This window comes from Esox lucius, chromosome 2, assembly GCF_011004845.1.
Source record: "Esox lucius isolate fEsoLuc1 chromosome 2, fEsoLuc1.pri, whole genome shotgun sequence".
NCBI classification, from domain to species: Eukaryota; Metazoa; Chordata; class Actinopteri; order Esociformes; family Esocidae; genus Esox; species Esox lucius.
Window position 1 is genome coordinate 32,091,889 of NC_047570.1, and position 19,614 is coordinate 32,111,502.

General features: G+C 43.2%; 1 protein-coding gene across 3 annotated transcripts; it reads left to right on the plus strand.

The window, feature by feature from the left end:
- Positions 1–313: 313 nt before the first annotated feature.
- LOC105013791 (Bardet-Biedl syndrome 4 protein homolog) lies at positions 314–18,805 on the plus strand. 3 transcript variants are annotated; one of them, XM_010875578.4, is made up of 16 exons: positions 314–884; positions 5,402–5,444; positions 7,256–7,335; positions 8,038–8,101; positions 8,290–8,401; positions 8,661–8,733; positions 8,972–9,025; positions 9,132–9,277; positions 14,146–14,200; positions 14,343–14,411; positions 14,523–14,675; positions 14,925–15,096; positions 15,201–15,270; positions 15,575–15,713; positions 17,145–17,358; positions 18,043–18,805. In XM_010875578.4, exons 1-16 carry the CDS (start codon positions 858–860, stop codon positions 18,228–18,230), a joined length of 1,659 nt encoding a protein of 552 aa, XP_010873880.2. In that variant the 5' UTR covers positions 314–857; the 3' UTR covers positions 18,231–18,805. The 3 variants fall into 3 exon arrangements, with proteins under 3 accessions (XP_010873880.2, XP_010873897.2, XP_010873889.2); XM_010875595.4 differs by having other exon boundaries at positions 316–884; positions 9,150–9,277; XM_010875587.4 differs by lacking the exon at positions 314–884 and adding an exon at positions 1,443–1,955.
- Positions 18,806–19,614: the final 809 nt, after the last annotated feature.

A 19,614-nucleotide genomic window follows, 5' to 3' on the forward strand; every position in this document is an offset into this window, starting at 1 on the left:
TGACCACATTCTTCTTTAAGTAACCATTTCCATAGGTTTTCAAAATTTGTGAAGGTCATTTTTAATATATTTCACTGAAATATTTGGATGAAAACACATCTTTAAGAATTACATTTGACACAATGTTTTTAGTAATTTTTTATCTTTGTATTTTCTATTTCATTGAATTCTGCTCTGGATTTTGAATAACAAAAACACTACTTCCTGCAGCGTAAGTATGGCGGAATTGAGGGTTTGTTGGGTTCCATCTCATGCTGGATTGGAGGAGGTAGAAGAGGCTGATACGACGGCGAAAAGTGATGTAAAGAGGCAGGAGGTAGTGCTCCAGTCCCGTTGGGTCGTAGGTAGTTCATGTCCTTGATACGGTCAGCAGGGATTGAGTCATGGGAGAGACAGTGGAGTGAAGGTCGTAAACAGAGACATTTTTATTGAATACATGGGTCTGTGAGGGTAGAGATGGGAATTGTGGGGTGTAGGAGAGAAGTGGTACGGAACAGATATGGGCACATGGGCTTGAACGCCAAATTGAGAGTCATGGGAAAATATGACACGATTGTGTGAAGAGTGTTTGGTGTTGGAAATGGTAGAACGTGTGTTGTTTTTCTGTGAAAGGTATGACGTAGTTAGGGAGAAAATGTATGACAGGATTGTGGAGGATAAGCGGGTGAGGGAAAAGGAAGGAGGTAGTTATAATTATGAGGGTACGAATTGGGAGGCCGTAACCTGCCTCACATTCCAGTGCAGTAGGTGGGGGTATATGCGTCTTTAGTTGGATGCGATCTGCCAACCAAAAATGAAAGAAGAAGAAAAAACTCCAAGAAGCGTAAGCATGGCAACCGCTTCTGTATGTGGTCAAAATGGCGAATGAAGAAAACCCACTAACGGTGAGAATAACTTTTCTATTTGCTATGATCAATTTGGACTTATTTCGATTCTAAAACGGATAACATATGCAGTGTCGGAGATGGTCAACTGTAATATTTGCTGTTCGTGAGCTTAGAATTATAAGGTTCCATCTGCGTTCACTATGATTCAGAGATATTGAGCATCAAATATCTCATATCCCTGTTAGCAAATGTTTTGCATAGTATATTTATTTTTTATAGCTTGACAAGGCCATCGCCCTAGTTGTACTTAGGATAAGTCATATCAAAATCCTGGGACAATTAGAAATGTTCTTTTTTGGAATAGTTCAAACGCACCTGGAACCTTATAATTCTGAGAGCTCTCATCGGTTCAGAATTATAAGGTTCCATCTCACTATCACAATGTAAAACCTTCAGTTTCAAGGAATAAATATAGCCATATTGAAACCTGAATATCTTAACACAAACACTACATGTGAAAAATGTATACTTTTATAAGATTTAGAAATAAGACATATTGATATTTGAATTATTTAAACATTTAGTAAATAACTCAGTTTTAACAGAAATGTCAGATGGAACCTTATAACTCTAAGCTCACGTGTTGTTGTTTACTTTGCCTAAAATGTTGTCGAGCAGAATCATGCTGAACTCGCTTAGCTGGCGATGAAAGCGAGTGTAAAAAGTTACTGAAACTACGTTACCGTTTCAGTGGCTATGTTTTGCTCAGTTAGATAATTAACGCACCCACGGCTTATGCGTTTAATATATTGAACATAGTACATTAAAATATCTCAATTATTTTACTTGTGTCAAATACTACGTAAAAACACAACAATTCGTCATCAGACCGCGACATTTTCTTAATAGGCTTAAGGTGGAAAAAGTACTCAACTCAATTAAATAAAAAGGTAGAGTGTAAATGTCCAATGTCACTGGTTAGTTGTGAACTCTGTTTTTCTGGTCATTTTTGCTCTAACTTAAGAACTTCCCAAAACTGGAGAACACAGCCGAGTACTTTTATTTTGTACAGTTTCCACCTCTGTCGTGAAGCTGCAACAAATCATGCTGAGGTTTTTGCCGGACCCGGTAAGCGGAGCGTTCAAGAAGAGCATATGTCTGTTACTTATTGAGTGACTGACTGACTGACTACCCCTTGTAACTTATCGTAGTGGTTAGAGATACAGACCTGCAATCAATAGGTTGCGAGTCTCGTCCCAGTCAAAGCAAATTATGCGTGAGGATTTGTTTGGGCCAAAACTTCATTAGGATTTGATAGACAGAAACTTCGCTTGCTACAACCTTCAGTACCTGTGTTGTATTAAACCTAAAATAAAACTGGTTCACAGTTATATTGCGACTATTTCTGGTGAATTTTCGAAGTACGCATCCATGCATGCTTTTTGGGGTAATATAGGCTAGATCAAAACCCCTTGGGCAGTAAAAGAGTAGGGGTTTCCACATTTCTCTCGTCTTTTCACTTGTCGAGAAAGTCTGTTATCATCACCTCTATTGATATTCATTGTATCAATATCATTCACGAATGAAAGAAAAACAAACGTTGTTGTGCCATGAAATGAAATAGCTGTGGCAGTGTAAAGTTCATATTCAGTCTCGCTAGGAATTGCTTAATTCTTATGGCTATACCAAGTTAGATACTAGTAAGCCTATTACTGGCTAATAAGCTGTTAAAACGGCCAGTAGCAAAAGCCGTTCAGTTCATAGACGCTATTTGTGGTGGAGGTAAACTTCATAAGAAACATTTGTCAGTTGATGGTGAAATATTCAAACGTGGTGTGATGTTAATGCGTGACAAAATTAACTACTGTCGGGATGCTACCCCGGCAGTGGCCAAATGTATTGCGCTGTTGTGTGGTGGTTAAAGACACAGCCACTTACGCGGGTGACCCCGGTTCGAATCCTGTGAGGGCAACTACATTTATCACCTTTAACTGTGGGCCGGCCGACAAAGAATTGTGGGCCGGCCGACAATTCTTTCCTGGTTTATTTCATGTCAGTGTAATCTCGATGGAGATGTACATTTAACACACATGTTGAACGACAGCACAGATTACAATTCTAGCGTTTACACGCGGCTACCGTAGTATCTGTATTAACTCGAGCAGCCGTCAAGGGTGCAAGTCACCAGCGCAGTGTGTGGAAGCGGGAAACAAAGTCACGGTGACTTTTTTTTGCAGTGCGATGTTGGAGTGTAGCGAAGATGACCAGTGGCACAAACATTTCCGCGTGTCTAGGGCCACATTTGAGCACCTTGCAGGCGTACTAGAGTCTGAGATAACAAAACGTACCGCTAAAATCCCAAATACAATTGAATACAGTGGAAGGCTGGCTATATTTCTGTGGTGGTGTTCAATGCCTAGCGAGTGCCAAATTTATTTCCATATTGTTTGGAGTCGCCGTTTCCAGTTTGCATGGTACTACGATAGGTAACTGCAGCGGATGTGAAGACACTGGACAAACGCTTCATTTCGTTACCCAGTGGTAAAGGCATCATGGAAATCCTCTGTGGATTTAAGCAGCTTGGTTATCCCCAATGTGATGGCGCCATTGGGGAGACACATCCCCATCACTACCCCAGAAGAAAACGCAAAGGACTATTTCAACAGCAAACAGCAGATTTCCATTGTGTTGCAAGCTGTTGCTGACTGTAACCTCAGGCAAGTTGTCTGCTTATCTATTTCAGTTGTTGCATAAATAAATCAAGGCCATATTACCGCTTGTTACCTTTTGTTGATTCAAGCCAAGTTTGACAGTTGCTTGTCTTTCAACAGGTTCACTGATTCATGTCAGGTATCCAGGTTGCAGAGGGGATGACAGAATATTCGGCAACTCTGACCTTCTCAAGCTATTAGAGGAGCAGGGTGGCCATCTTTTCCTCGAGGATGTATGTGATTAAACAAGAGTTTTTGCTTCATTTATAGAAAAGATATACAAAGGCTTGCTTAGTTTGTAGTTATGACCTTTTTATGTAACAATATATTTACTATCTCTGCCACACGTTTCAACGATTGTCAACTGAGTAAAGATACCGGTTGATGTGGTTGAAGATACAGCCTACTACACTGAGGAGGTGGCTGATGACAGGCTTTACCCAGGACACCACTCTGAATAAGCAACCGCCGAAGTTCAATGACCACCTAAGTTCTGCCAGGGTGGCTATTGACAATGCCTTTGGACACATGAAGGGCCGCTGGAGATGTCTGGCGAAGTGCATGGACATTAAGTTGACGACAGACGTTGGCGTTGCATGTTGTGTACTACATGACCTGTGCGAACTCGGGAAAGAACAGTTTCTACCAGAATGGAACATTGGCCTGAACAAGATGAAGACGGAACAGTTTCTGCCTGAATGGAACAGGGTCGTAACTGGCCAGGATTATCAGCAGAAAGAGGCTGGGTTCACAGATGAACATAATACTAAATGGCCCAGTGAAGGACCTGCATCTGTCATTTGAGACTCCATTATGACATCTTCACAGGATACAATTATTGCCAGATTATTACCTTGTGTAGTTGTGTATTGTATCCTGTTTTAGCTTTGTGGGAAGTACAGCATTACTCGCATTGTGTGTATGTCATCGATTACATTTGCATAACAATATTTCACATTTTGTGGTGCAGCTTTTACAATATGAACACTACCTGAATGCTTTTACTTATTGGTAAAAGCTGTTACACATTACTTTTATTTTGAAGTAATTTTTATTTGAATGCTTTGTAATTTTGTAGAGAATGCCAATTAATCTATTTTTAATAATGTAAGCTTTAGTCCAACACAATAAAATTAACATTAAATGAAAAAGAGAATTGTCATCTTTTAGGAGTATGAAATGTGAAAATAAAGCAAGTGTTTACATTGCAATAGCAAGAATAGCCAAACCTAATGAACAGCACTCACAACAGAAGGGGTTGCAATCCATGCAACCAAAAGAGCTGACATACAGGTGAGAAGCCGTACTTTTAGAAGGACAGGCTGTGTGATGGTGGTCAGTCCTCTTCTGGGTGTGCTGGGTTAAGGGCAATATATTTTCTAGGCCACGTTATTCTGCAATATAATGTGGACCAGCAGGTTAGTAAATACAGATTGCTTATAGACTGAGTCTTTATGCAGAATCCAGAGCGTGGACAGGGTCGGGGAAGGTGGTTTGTGGGCAGTGTCAGCAATACTCGTCAGTCAGAAACTAGATTTGCCACACAACCAGATGTACAGGGACAGTTAGGAGTTGTCACACCAGGTGGTCCAAAAGGGCTCAGATACTGTTATTAAAACAATCACCAAATTATAAGGGAGCACTTCTTGAATTGAATCTAAAATAACTATGCATATTCAGAGTGACCCTAGTCCCCCATCATGTACTAATGCAATGTAAACAAGAACTGGAGAGAAGGGACAGACTGACCGCCATCTAAACTGTTACCATGTAAAAACTAGGGACATTTTTCTTGAATCTTTCTGACCATGCCACAATTTGTTGCCTCAGATCTCCCTAATAACTTACATTTCCCCCCCCCAGCTCCTAGTTGCCTCTGAGCCAAAGAAAGGTCGGGCTCCAAAAGGTAAATGTATTTTTATTATTTTGAACAGTGACAGTATGTCCTATGTTTTAACATCTCATTTACAGTAAAGGGCCTTAGTTACCTTAGTTAATGCAATAGGCTTGTTTGTTGAGTACTGGCCTACTGGTTTGGTCCATCACACAAATTTACCCTTGATAGAAAATTACGTGAGATCCTATACCAAGCTTTATTTTGTGTACGCATACTTTTCTTGCAGAAGTGTTATTTAATTAATACAGTGCCATTGGAGATGTACCAACCAACCATCTTTTCAACTTGACCTACATTTCCGATGAGGTGACAAGTTGAAAAGTGAACGTGATTCTCTCCAGGGGTCTTTTGATCTCTGCAGTCTTTTCTTCCGGCATTCTGCATCACTTCATTGTCTTCGCTCAGCTCTGGAAATGTTTCTAGCAGACCAAATAATGCAAATCTGCCTCTTCTGTACAAATTACAGAGATTATAGAAATACAATGACCGAAATCCAGCATGTTTGGGATTAAACCTTTTCGATGGCTATATTTGGATGGTTCCCCGCGGGGTTCCTCTTCCTGTCGCTGGTTTTCTCTTTATTGTCTCGTAAAGACGTGTAAGAGATGAACCCCTCTCCCCGCTCAAAATCGCCCTAGCTTTAGTGAGTGTGGACTTAAGAATGCCACAGGGCTGCAGCTGAAACCCAGAGACAAGAATATTATTGCTGTCTCAGCAGGAGAAAAGCGGATTAAGCCCACAAATAGGGCCAGTCCACATCTGATGTGGCAAATATGAGAGAGGGGTTGCCGTCTACATGCACTGCGGTCTACCACTTACCGAAGAGGGAACGCTGTTGAGAAGAGTGGAGCCCTAGTCAGGGTTCTTGCTGTGAGACACAACAGCTCCAACTTAAAGACTGGCCAGATAAAACGGGGAGAGCTTTAGTGTGAATGGCAAAACTTCCAGAGGTACTAGACTATTGGCATCCACCATCTATCAGTAACAGAGCCTGTCTAGTAAAGTCTCAGTTGGCTTCATTTCATATAGCCAATATCCCATTGCTGCCTCACAGATAGGTACATGGTTAAAGGATTACTGAAATCAAAGAAGTTGCTATTTGGAATTACAATGGCTGCCTTCTTGAATCCTTTCGACTGGAGGAAAGATTTAATTTGCTGTGATGCATTAGCATGGCTGTTAGGGCTATGGTTGCTCACCAAATACAGTATATCCCTTTGTTGAATTAAATGTTCCCTTTGTCTGCCTTTCTGTCTGTAGCGCATGATGTCTCTTTTCCGTCACAAGCACTGAGCTTGTTTAAGACATGGTTGCCTGGGCAACAAAGGGAACATCTTAGCCTGCAGAAGTGTAATAAAAAAGCAATACCATCTGTAACTAACAACTCACACCCACTGTAGCTGTTGTTGTGTTTGAATAGTGTTGCACGAAGAGGTGTTTTTAAGTATGTATCGTATCTGGTGTCATCTTAATAACGCACATCGCCATAGTTTCATGTCGTGAAATGTCTGTAACTTGGGAGGAAATACTCTTATCTGATTTAAGGAGCTGGCTTAATTGCTCTGTGAGCTCCTAATGAGCCACCAGTCTAACTAAACATGGGTGCATTGATTTTAAACCCCGTCGTGGATCTTGTCCTGAATAATCTGGCCAGTTTGTCAGAAGGGGTGAAAAAAGCAGTCAGTGATCAGTACCCTTAGGCTCTTATTGACTGCCTTGTATAATGACAGCAAAACCATTCAACTCACTTCCTCTCCGTTCTAAAGTGCTGCCTTCTCATGCGCCACAAATCCCTATTCTGTCCCTCTCCGACTCGACAGCTCCAGAACTTCCCATTCCGGAGCGCAAAAACTGGCTCATCCACCTACATTACATCCGCAAGGACTACGAGACCTGCAAGGTAAGCCACGCCCCTGTCTTTTGATAGTCCGGTCCAATGCCTCACTGACACTCATTCTAACTAACTGAATATTAATTGGTGTCCCTCTGACCTTTCTGTCAGCCTAGACCGCATTCACCTGAGTGAAGACAGTAACCGGGCCCTCCCTCCCTCTCGCTCAGTTATTGTCGTCCACTGAAAAAGCCCTGCTGAGAAAATTATGTGATCATTTGGAAATGCTTCTAGGTCACTCTATTCTCTCCATCTCTGCTTGTATGGTTGTATGAATTAAATTACAAATGAAAGGTCCGGTTACACAAGATGTGCTCAGATGTAGAGTTTTATAACACCACCTGTTATAAAACTTCCTGTGGTTGAATAGAGGCATGAACAAAGAATGTTGGGTTACGTTGTCCATCTTTGTTGTGCCAATGCCAAACCTGAGTGGGACTAACATGTAGTCTTCAGATGGCTGCAGTGGAACCGTCTCACATGCACCCATATAAAAAGAAAGGATTCTAGCATAAATAGCTTCAAATAATAATGTATTTTCGTGCATCAGCATTTCCCAGCGTAGGCGCTCCTGGTGAAGATCAGCATAGATCTGGTGTGTCTGTGCAGGCTCGAGGTTTTTCACTGTCTCCAACCTCCTTGCGGATGTCTTGTAACGTCTCTCCGTGCTCGAAGAGCGGAGATCATGTTTGTTGTTTTGTGTTTTCAAAGGATATCATCAAAGAACAGCTGCAAGAGACCCGGGGAATGTGTGAATATGCAATATACGTACAAGGTGAGCTGAACCACGGTGCGCTCCACAGCTCTCCCTATAACGGAGCTAGTCTATACAAATCAAAATTGAGCTTTAAATGAACCGTTTCCACACAACTGGTCTACCCTCTAGCCCCTATTGTTCCATAAATTGAATGTATTTGCTGAATGTGCTGATGTGCTGTTAAATCCTATTTTCTTGCCCTGAAGCACTGATCTTGCGTCTGGAGGGGCAGATCCAGCAGTCACTAGAGCTGTTCCAAAGCTGTGCCATCCTCAATCCTGCCAACCCGGACAACCTCAAGCAAGTGGCCCGATCACTGTAAGTAGAAAATAATCTGGGCCTACCTAGGGTGGACATTCCACGGATGTAATTATATCACTCAACTGGCCCAGTGAGCTCATGCAGAACATTGTATTAGTAATATAAGTGTTGTTACAACTGAGGGTTTTTTACTTGATTAAAGTCATTCATATCGTCTGATGGATGAGGAGCTATATTTGGTGATGGAGGTCATTTTACAACCGAATTGAATACCATTTTACAACCGAATTGATCTAAAATAAATAATTCCCCACAGTTTTCTGCTTGGGAAACACAAGGCTGCCATTGAGGTTTATCACGAAGCCGGGAAACTCAATGATGAAGACTGGGTAAGGGAAAAGACTGTACTTATTAGCTCCTTGGCTGAAACCTGGGATCACTGGCACCATAATATGTACCCATATTCAGTATTTATTTTAGTGGATTGTTACAGACTTCTCCTCAGCTACAGATATTTGTCTGTCTAGACATTAGTGAACAATGTACCTGATTCCTATTGAGCGATGTTGATTTAAGTTGATTTGAGTTAAGGTCCCATATAGCCATCTGTTATTGTTCTTATTGCAGGAGGTCCACCATAATCTGGGTGTGTGCTATTCTGTCATAAAGGACTACAAAAATGTGAGTGTGAACTGGATTAGTTTATGTTTCTTCCCCCCCATACAGATGTCAGTTGGAAACGACACCTCTAAGTGAGCATACAATTAGTTAATGTGGATGATTTCAGGTCTGTGTTGTTTCCCAGGCTGAGGAGCAGTTAAACGCAGCCTTGCAGTTGAACAAACAAGACCGGACATTCCTCACACTGGGGAAGGTCCATTTGTTGTCGAGAGACACAGACAAGGCAGTTGACGTGTACAAGGCTGCAGTGGAGTAAGTTTGGACGTAGAAACCGTGTGAAATGTTTTAAAAGGTGGGCAGTTGTTTTAGTATGACCTAGAAGATGTCCTTAGGGGAAAATATTCTTTGTGGTTTTGCAAGTAGATGATGTTTACTGATAACAGGCTCTGTAATGAATTTTTATTCAAAAGACGTCCTCACTCTTATGGGTGGAACTGGAGGTTTGTTGGAAGGTTGCTTGGTGGTAAACAACTCAAATGTGTTATGTTTGAGTTACAACCCTGTTTCCAGAGAAGTTGGGATGCTGTGTAAAATGTAAAGGAAAAATAGAAGGCAAAAAACAGTGCAATATGTGCAAATCATGTAAACCCTATATTCAAAAGAATATAGTATGAAGACAACATATCAAATGTAGAAACTGAGAAATTTTATGGTTTCTTGAAAAATATATGCCCACTTTGAATTTGATGCCTGCAACTTGTTGGGTCAGGGGCAACAAAATACTGGGAAAGTTGTGTAATGCTAAAAAAACTTGGTGGAAAATCTCACAACTAATTAGGTAAATTGGCAACAGGTCAGTAACATGATTGGGTATTAAAAGAGCATCCCAGAGAGGATGAGTCTTTCAGAAGTAAAGATGGGGAGGGGTTGTGAAAGACAGTGCAGGCAAATAGTGCAACAATTGAAGAATTGTTGCACTATTTGCACTATCCATCCATCTTCTTCCGCTTATCCGGGGCCGGGTCGCGGTGGCAGCAGTCTAAGCAGAGATGCCCAGACTTCCCTCTCCCTAGACACTTCCTCCAGCTCTTCCGGGGGGACACCGAGGCGTTCCCAGGCCTCTCGGGAGACATAGTCCCCCCAGCGTGTCCTAGGTCTTCCCCGGGGTCTCCTCCCAGCGTGACGGGCCCGGAACACCTTCCCGGGAAGGCGTCCAGGAGGCACATTTTGATTGGTTGGGCAAACTCCCATGAACCCTCCATCACCCTGTAGAGGATATAGAGCTGGTCCAGTGTTCCACGGCCCAGACGAAAACCAGTCCGCTTGGCCTGCCGGTACCCGTCAGCTGCCTCAGGAGTCCCACAAGCCAACCAGGCCTGATAGGACTCCTTCTTCAGCTTGACGGCATCCCTTACTTCCGGTGTCCACCAACGGGTTCGGGGATTGCCGCCTCGACAGGCACCGGAGACCTTACGGCCACAGCTCCGAGCGGCCGCTTCGACAATGGCGGTGGAGAACATGGTCCACTCGGACTCAATATCTCCAGCCTCCCTCGGGATCCAGTCGAAGCTCTGCCAGAGGTGGGAGTTAAAGATCTCTCTGACAGGAGACTCGGCCAGATGTTCCCAGCAGACCCTTTCAGTACACTTGGGTCTGCCGAGTCTGTCCAGCTTCCTCCCCCACCATGGGATCCAACTCACCACCAGGTGGTGATCAGTTGACAGCTCCGCCCCTCTCTTCACCCGAGTGTCCAAGACATACGGCCGCAGGTCAGATGAAACGACAACAAAGTCGATCATCAACCTACGGCCTAGGGTGTCCTGGTGCCACGTGCACTGATGGACACCCTTATGCTTCAACATGGTGTTCGTTATGGACAAACTGTGACTAGCACAGAAGTCCAATAACTGAACACTGCTCGGGTTCAGATCAGGGGGGCCTTTCCTCCCAATCACGCCCCTCCAGGTGTCACTGTCGTTGCCCACGTGGGCGTGGAAGTCCCCCAGTAGAACGATGGAGTCCCCAGTCGGAGCACTTTCCAGCACCCCTCCCAGAGACTCCAAGAAGGTTGGGTACTCTGCACTGCCGTTCGGCCCGTAGGCACAAACAACAGTGAGAGACCTATCCCCGACCCGTAGGCGCAGGGAAACGACCCTCTCGTTCACCGGGGTAAACTCCAACACATGGCGGCAGAGCTGGGGAGCTATGAGCAAACCCACACCAGCCCGCCGCCTCTCACCATGGGCAACTCCAGAGTGGTGAAGAGTCCATCCTCTCTCAAGGAGTGTGGTTCCAGAGCCCAAGCCATGCATAGAGGTGATCCCGACTAGGAACCTCTCAACCTCACGCACAATCTCAGGCTCCTTCCCCGCCAGCGAGGTGACATTCCACGTTCCTAGAGCTAGTTTCCGTGTTCAGTGATCGGGTTGTCGAGGCCCCCGCCTTCGACTGCCGCCCGATCCTCTCCGCACCGACCCCTTATGGTCCCTCCTGCAGGTGGTGAGCCCACGGGAAGGCGGCCCCACGTCGCTCCTTCGGGCTGAGCCCGAAAGGCCCGGCCACCAGGCGCTCGCATACGAGCCCCAACCCCGGGCCTGGCTCCAGGGTGGGGCCCCGGCTGCGCCATACCGGGCAACGTCACGGTCCTCAAAATTGTTTTCATCATTAAAGGGTTTTGAACCGCTCTTAGTCTGACCCGTCGCCTAGGACCTGTTTGCCTAGGGAGACCCTACCAGGGGCATATAGCCCCAGACAACATAGCTCCTAGGGTCACTCGGGTACTCAAACCCCTCCACCACATTAAGGTGGCAGTTCATGGAGAGGTATTTGCACTTTATCAGCATAAAATTACAAATAGTTTGGGGATCTCATCTACAATACATATTATTATTATTATTAAACGATTCAATGAATCTGGAGAAATCTCTGTAAGCATGGAACTGCATTAAAAACAGGCACAATTCTGTAGTAAACAGCACTGCATGGACTCAGGAACACTTCAGAAATCCGTTGTCTGAATACAGTATGTCGCTGCATTCACAGATGCAAGTTAAAACTCTAACATGCAGAGAAGAAACCATATATAAACAAGATCCAGAAACTATGCCACCTTCTCTGGGCCCGAGCTCATTAAAGATGGACTGAGGCGAAGTGGAAAACTACTCTGTGGTCTAACAAAACAACATTTGAAATTATTTTTGGGATTAATGGACACAGTGTCCTTTGGACAAAAGAGGAAATGGACCATCCGGCTTGTTATCAGTGCACAGTTCAAAAGCCAGCATGCGTGATGGTATGGGGGTGCATTAGTGCACATGGCATGGGTAACTTGCACATCTGTGAAGGCACCATTAATGCTGAACAATATATACAGGTTTTGGAGCAACATATGCTGCCATCCAGATTGTCTTTTACAGGAAAGGCCTTGCTTATTTCAGCAAGACAATGCCTAACCGCATTCTGCACGTATTACAACAGCATGGCTATGTAGTAAAGGAGTATGGGTGCTATACTGGTCTGCTTGCAGTCCAGACTTGTCACCCACTGAAAACATTTGGCGCATTATATATGAACAATACGACAAAGGTGACTCTGAGCTGTTGAGCTGCTGCAGTCCTATATCAAGCATGAATGGGAAGACATTTCACTTTCAAAACTACAGCAATTGGTCTCCTCAGTTGCCAAACGCTTACAGAGTATTGGTAAAAGAAGAGGTGATGCAACACAGTGGTAAACATGCCCCTGTCCCAACTTCTTTGAAATATGTTGCTAGCAATTTCAACATTTGATATGTTGTCTATGTACTGTTTTCAGTTAAATATAGGGATAAATTATTGGCACCTCATTGCATTCACATTTTTATTTGCATTTTATGCAGTGTCCCAACATTTTTGGAAACAAGGTTATATAAAGGAACACATTTTACTGAACTTCCATGATCCAAAATGTGTACCCAAAGCCAAAGCAGTTTGATACTTTATTAGGAAATTGGTTGTACATAATAGTGCAATGATAATAGGGACAAGCTTGTAAGGCATTCTTTTTAAAGTAATGATTATGCAACAGAAGGGCAATTTGTCTCTACATAGATATTAATGAAGATTTTCATTTAAGACAGAATAAAATATGACAAAAAAGAAAATCCCTGAAGGGTTAGGAAACCTGCTGTGCATCAAACAGCGGGATCTCATCCCGGCTATAATCATAAAATCTTAAGAACCTTTTTTTTTTTTAAATGCCTCTGAAAAACTGAATAAAACTCACTATTGATCTCTGACTGATGACCACCCATGGCCTTGTTCAGCATATTGTACACGTCCAAATTAAAGTTTCAGTATCATCACTAGCATACCACAGTACCTAAATGGGCACGGTGTAGAATACTGCCTCCAACGTTTACAAGACTTTTAACAATACTTTTTTTTTAATTCCTCCTCCCTTTCCCTTACTGAACGGAACTGGAATACTGTTAGCTAGTCCAGGATGGTTTACGGTGGGGACTCTAAAGTGGATATGAGGAGACTACACGTCAATGCAAACTGATGTGTATCTTTAGAATCTTTATTAGTATGTACATTATGATGTTTATTACTATATATATTTGTAGTATGTTTATTAGTATGTATATTATTAGTATGTTTATTACTATATATATGTGTGTGTGTGTGTGTGTGTGTGTGTGTGTGTGTGTGCGCGTGCGCACATACAAACATATCTACATACATACACACATATATATTAGTTTGTTTATTTGTATGGATTTGAAAATGTTTATTTTTAGTATGTATGTCATTAGTATATAAATATTATCCCTGTCCAGGGCAGTATAATAAATAGGGTAATGACCGATATCGGTGAATATATGTGTCCACTTGCAGGGCTTGTTATTACCACCTCCTATTCAGTGAATTAATTAATCAAGTAGCCCGGCCCCTTGGTGTGCTTTTAATGAGACTAACCACTGGGAGCCTTAATTCAACGTCCTCGCTTCTATACATCTTCTCTTTCCCCCCAGTCATAATTAATACTCCGCTCTGACGCTGAACTGAAACTATTAAATAATCAGCAGATTCCAGGAGGGGTTCTTATTTTATGCATGTGACAAAGTTCAGGCATTATTCTGTGTTACTACATGCATGAGGGTAATGTATTTCATTGGGAGTGTCTGTTCCTGCGTCTAGGTTCTCTCCTGAGAATACAGAGCTGCTGACCACTCTGGGGCTGCTGTATCTGCAGGTGGGTCTGTAATCAAACAGTGTGGGCTTTTCATTAGCTACCGGATTAGCATTGTTGTTGTGTGAATCTTCCAAACAAAGCTTGTTTTTTCCCCCCCAAAATAATATTTTTGCTCTCACTGATCGATGACTCTCTTAAACAGCTGGGAAAATACCAAAAAGCATTTGAACATCTGGGGAATGCACTTACTTTTGATCCTAGTAACTATAAGGTAGGTTGCCCTGATTTTGTACAGTTTCTATGAACGATTTTTGTTCTATGAACACCTAACATGTAAAGCGGCATCGTGTCACGTACCGGTCATGTATGTTTTCCCTGCTAGGCCATCCTGGCAGCCGGCAGTATGATGCAGACCCACGGGGACTTTGACGTGGCCATGAACAAGTACCGCGTGGCGGCGTGCGTAGTCCCCGAGAGCCCCCCGCTCTGGAACAACATCGGCATGTGCTTTTTCAGCAAGAAGAAATATGTAGCTGTGAGTGAATTACTGTTATCATATATTTCACGTATACGTGACCTTAAAATAACCTCAAAGGACAGATCTGTTTCGCGCGATGGATCGAATGTGACAGACGTGTAATAAGTTATACGTTGTTGGTGATTGGTTTCCGTGACATCACATTGGGCATACGGAGATAAGAGTACAGTACACGCCTCAGATGCCCTTTGAATGGCCGTGGTCGTGTCGTTGTCTAGCCATGTCACTCTCCTCGGCATCGACCAGGCCATCAGCTGTCTGAAGCGGGCCCACTACCTGTCTCCGTTCGACTGGAAAGTTCTGTACAACCTGGGCCTGGTGCACCTCACCATGCAGCAGTACGCCTCCGCCTTTCACTTCCTCAGCGCCGCCACCAACCTGCAGCCTCGCCTTGGAGAGCTTTACATGCTGCTGGCAGGTGAAAGTACACACCATTAATTTGATTATGGATGTCAAGAGGTTTACGTACTGTATATTGATACATTTAGTTACTTGGAAGTGACCGCGGAAGTTCTCTTGCAGTTGCGCTGACCAATCTGGAGGACTTGGACAACGCCAGGAGATCCTACGAACAAGCTGTGGCTTTAGACCAGTAAGTTCCGTCCAATCAAACCTAAATTCAGTTTGAACTTTAGGGTCCTGAGTACGTCCAGAGAGTTCAAGTTGTGTTGAATTTAATGACACTTAAACATACATACAGTATCTCACAAAAGTGAGTACACCCCTCACATTTTTGCTAATATTTGATAATAGCTTTTCATGTTATAATCAACTCATACAACTCTTTACCCTATAAATGCCCTTAGTTGATGCGAAAATCAACCCAATATGGCTGTCTATTTCATGCATCACTTACTCCACCATTGGTTACTGATCTGCCTCCTTGTTTCTCCTAGTTCCAATCCTCTGGTCAACCTGAATTTTGCCATTTTACTGTACAACCACGGGGACAAGAAGGGTGCCCTGCAACAGTACCAGGAGATAGAGAGGAAAGTCAACATGCTGAAGGACAGCAACACTGAGTTTGACTCTGAGGTGCTGTGCTCCGTACTTTGGCTGACACAGCATATAGGTCCTTAATGCTGATAGGGACAACTTTGCGGATCTTGCCATAACGTTATGTGATGATATTGCAGTGCAGCTGTGCCTTCATTCCTTAAGGTTCATTCCTAAAGCCTCGCTCACACCAAGCACGGCATGAAATTACCGTACGGTACCTTAACGCAAACATCGCAATCAATCTATGAAAATATTGCAATCAATCTTCCGCATCTTCATAACCAGCATCACAAAGATGCAGGAGAGCCTTGTTTCATTAGTGTCTAACATGGAGATGAGCAGGAGCTTTCTCAATATAGGTTTCATTGTACTAGATGAAGTGAAGACATTGAAGTCACGCAGACTATATATATTCATTTTCCACGAAAATTTTCCTCAAATATTTAACAAATCAGCAGTAGTTAATTTGAGCTGGATCCTGCCAGAACAGGATCCAGCACCTCTCAGATTTTCCTCAGTTTGTTCCGGCATCTACTTCATCTACTTTCAAAGATTTGGTCTGCTGTGCGTGTCTTGTCCTTTTTCATCACTCTGTTCGCTCTGCACTGGAAGCAATCAGAGTCAATACATTTGTCTTTTCCTGCAGCCTCAGCCCTGCCTGACCAGATGGTGAAAGTTTTTTTGTTGTCCGGTATTTACGCAACCAATGTACTTTATTTGCGTCGATTTGCCAACCGGATCCATGTCTCTCGTGCGCCCCAATGTGTTCCAAGACCTCCCGATTTACAAATTAAGCACTGCCAATCAGGTCTAGCAAATATTTAGCATACGTCTTAAACTTTGACCTTGTAGACAGCTAAAGATATTGAGCTGTCAAAGCTTTTCTTGCAATCCCGTAAACACATAGTTGAAAACTACACATTCACTCTTCTTCTGTGGTTCATCAATTTTAGTTTCTGATAGCATACAGAGCACCGCGCAAGTTGGAAAAACTCAACTCATGCGATACACTTGTCTTACCGCATCCAAATCTGGCCAAGTGCGGTAATTTAGCTGCAGCGGTGCAGATCGCTTTCAATAGAAATGAATGGACTTTCGCCGGAATGCCTAGTTTGCCGTGCCTGGTGTGAACGAGGCGTGGAATAGCAACCGAAACTGGGAGTCTCACAAAGGGTGGTGGAAATTCTGGGTGGGATTGTCAGATAGGATTGCCTTGCAATGGGGAAATCTAGTGTGTGGCAGGTCATGTGCACGCAAGCCAATTGTGGTCATTAGCCAGAGAAGCGTTCTCCATCCAAATTGGTTCCAGCTTATGTCTTGGTCGGAGTGGAACCCTTTGTGAAGATGATGTTGATATGATGAACCTAATACTGTTCCAACCATGTATGGCCATATATTTCTATGATATTCCCACTTCATTTTCTCACTTTTGACGACATTTCTAACATCTGCTTTTTGTATTCACAGCTGATGGACATGGCTCAGAAGATGGCCACAGCTTTGCAGGTAGGAGAAAGCCTGGTTTGGACCAAGCCAGCCAAAGACACCAAGTTCAAGCAGGGCTCAGCGGGTGTCCCGATTAAAACCCTTGGCAGCTCCCAGCAGCCCCTTGGGACCAACCAGGCTCTGGAGCAGGCAATGTCCTCCGCAGCAGGCTACAACAGAAGCATCACACCCAGAGGTAAGGCGTCCAGTCCGACGTCATGTTAGGTACAGTGACGGCATTTGCTACACGCTGCAATACGCTTTACATTGAAAGACACATAATTAAAATCACACTCACGAAACCCTTCAGCCAGAGTCATTAGTCAGTTGTAATGCAGTAGGATGTGACAGTGGCACGGCTTGTCTGAAAAGGTCATTATGAGTGATGTCTTGTCAGACACATTTATTTTATTTTACAATCTAGCACAGGGGTCTCAAACAGGTCGAACATAAGCTACTCGTAGCTCTCAGCCAATTTATGAGTAGCTCCCAAAAAATGTCTGAAGGTACAACAACATCTCCCATGTATCAGACGACAAAGGTTCCCGTCTACTATCGAATCAACGTAACATTGACATTACCAGACCCCTGCTCAGCCAACTACTGTCTTAAAAACACAAATATCAAGCGATTAATTGCCATTGTGTTTCTTGTGCGGTGTTTGCATTTATTCACTCGTTCATGTTGGTTATTAAACCTATTTCACCCAGTGCATTAACAGATGTAGCCATACCGGGTCAACGTACCGGGTAAAATAAATTTGTAGAACAAATTCTGAGAAGGCAATATGGTCACAGTACCAGTCCTACATCCAGGTATTCGAAACCCGTTACACAACCATTGACTGTCCAAGGTTCTAAATCCTGTCTCTCTGAACCAGTGTCTCTCAGCCAGCCCAAGCGGTCCTCCGTGCCCTTGGCGGAGTCGTCGGGCTTGGAGAACCCTCCTGCCGTGCCTGGCGACGCTTCCGGTACCCCCCGGCCAGAAGAGTCCGACACCCCTGACACGTTGCCCCCTTTGGCAGCCAAACCTAAAGTCAAGAGCAAGTCGAGGCAGGAGCTGAACTAGGGTTCCCTATCTACGCCATGGCCTTTAGTGTTTAGAATATAGTATGGCACTAAGCTGAGTCTCTGCATGGGAACACCTGAGCAAGAATAGTTAACTGGCTTCTTGAATATGCATGTTACAAATTGATGTGTTGTTCAGTTTTGTAAGCCTTATTGCTGTTTTCTACTGTTTCTCCACAGTGAGTTATGGTCTTACTAACCACAGTGAGTCTTACAAATGGTAATAATGACATTACTTTCTGGTCATCAAAGGCCTTGACATTATCTCTGCTCTGTACATTTCAGATCTTTCTCTGTTCAACTTTCTCTTCATGTCTCTGCCATTTGTTAACATGCCGAGCTAAATGCAGTGTATCATTTCTTAATTAAGCCTGGGCAAGAGTGGCAAATCTGGATTGCCGTTTGTTATTCCAGTAAAGATGCATTCCATCCCAACTAACCTCTGTATCTGACAATCAAGAATGAAATAAGTGAAAGGAAGATTGGTGTATTGAATGTTTTATGAATGTCAAATGTTTTGCTTGTTTTGAAAATATGTATATTTATTGTTGGAAAATATAAAGTGTCTTCACAATGTTTGATAGTGTTGCACTCATTTCTTCAGCCACAGATGTGTTAGGCTAAATGTAACAGCTGGTTTGATAAACCATGCTTCCATGATGGGCCACCTTGTCTATGGCTAAAGACTTGAGTTATCTCCCCAAGCTAAATCCTACAGTTCAGCTCAGTGGCTAACAGTTCTTGAATGCATTTGATTTACCTTTGGTTATATACCTTACCTCATCAGACATCCTACATAACGGCAGTATTTTGACCTGCAGGGGGCAGTGTTGGATAAGAACAATATGCCATACAGTCGTTTATCTGTGGCGTGTTGATGCAGGCAGGCACAGTACAAAACCATAACTTGAACACCATTACCAGTTGCTCATTATATTTATATTTTTAATGAGAATTTTGTCTTGCGACAAGCACAGTGTGGAATGAAGCGCTCAGTAAATGAATGCCAAACCAAAGTTCATGAATATTGGAAAACAATAATGACTGTAAATAATCTGTATGTATTTATTAAATGTAGCACACTCGCAGCATGAATCCTCGAGGAGAACGGGATGGTGTGGTTGATATGGCTATTAAAAGTATTAATAATTAAGTCTGCTTTGCTCACTCTGAGCTCTTCAGACAGAATTTATACTAAAGACTTGTAGTTCAAAACATCTCAATGATGATCAAATCACATACTGAGTAATATAAGCCGCAAATTTCCGTCTGGAGGCTTTCGGAGAGAAACCATTGTGGATAGTTGTACTGTTGTGTTGCACGTCATTGGTCGTCATTGTTGGGATGTCATAATCTAGATTAACTGGATATGAAGCTCCTGTGGG

Excerpts from the sequence above, each read along its gene's own strand:
- LOC105013791 (XM_010875578.4), top strand. The coding sequence starts at position 858 with ATGGCGAATGAAGAAAACCCACTAACG. Across the intron at positions 15,097-15,200 it reads GCTTTACATGCTGCTGGCAG|TTGCGCTGACCAATCTGGAG; the intron begins GTGAAAGTACAC and ends GTTCTCTTGCAG. Across the intron at positions 15,271-15,574 it reads CAAGCTGTGGCTTTAGACCA|TTCCAATCCTCTGGTCAACC; the intron begins GTAAGTTCCGTC and ends TGTTTCTCCTAG.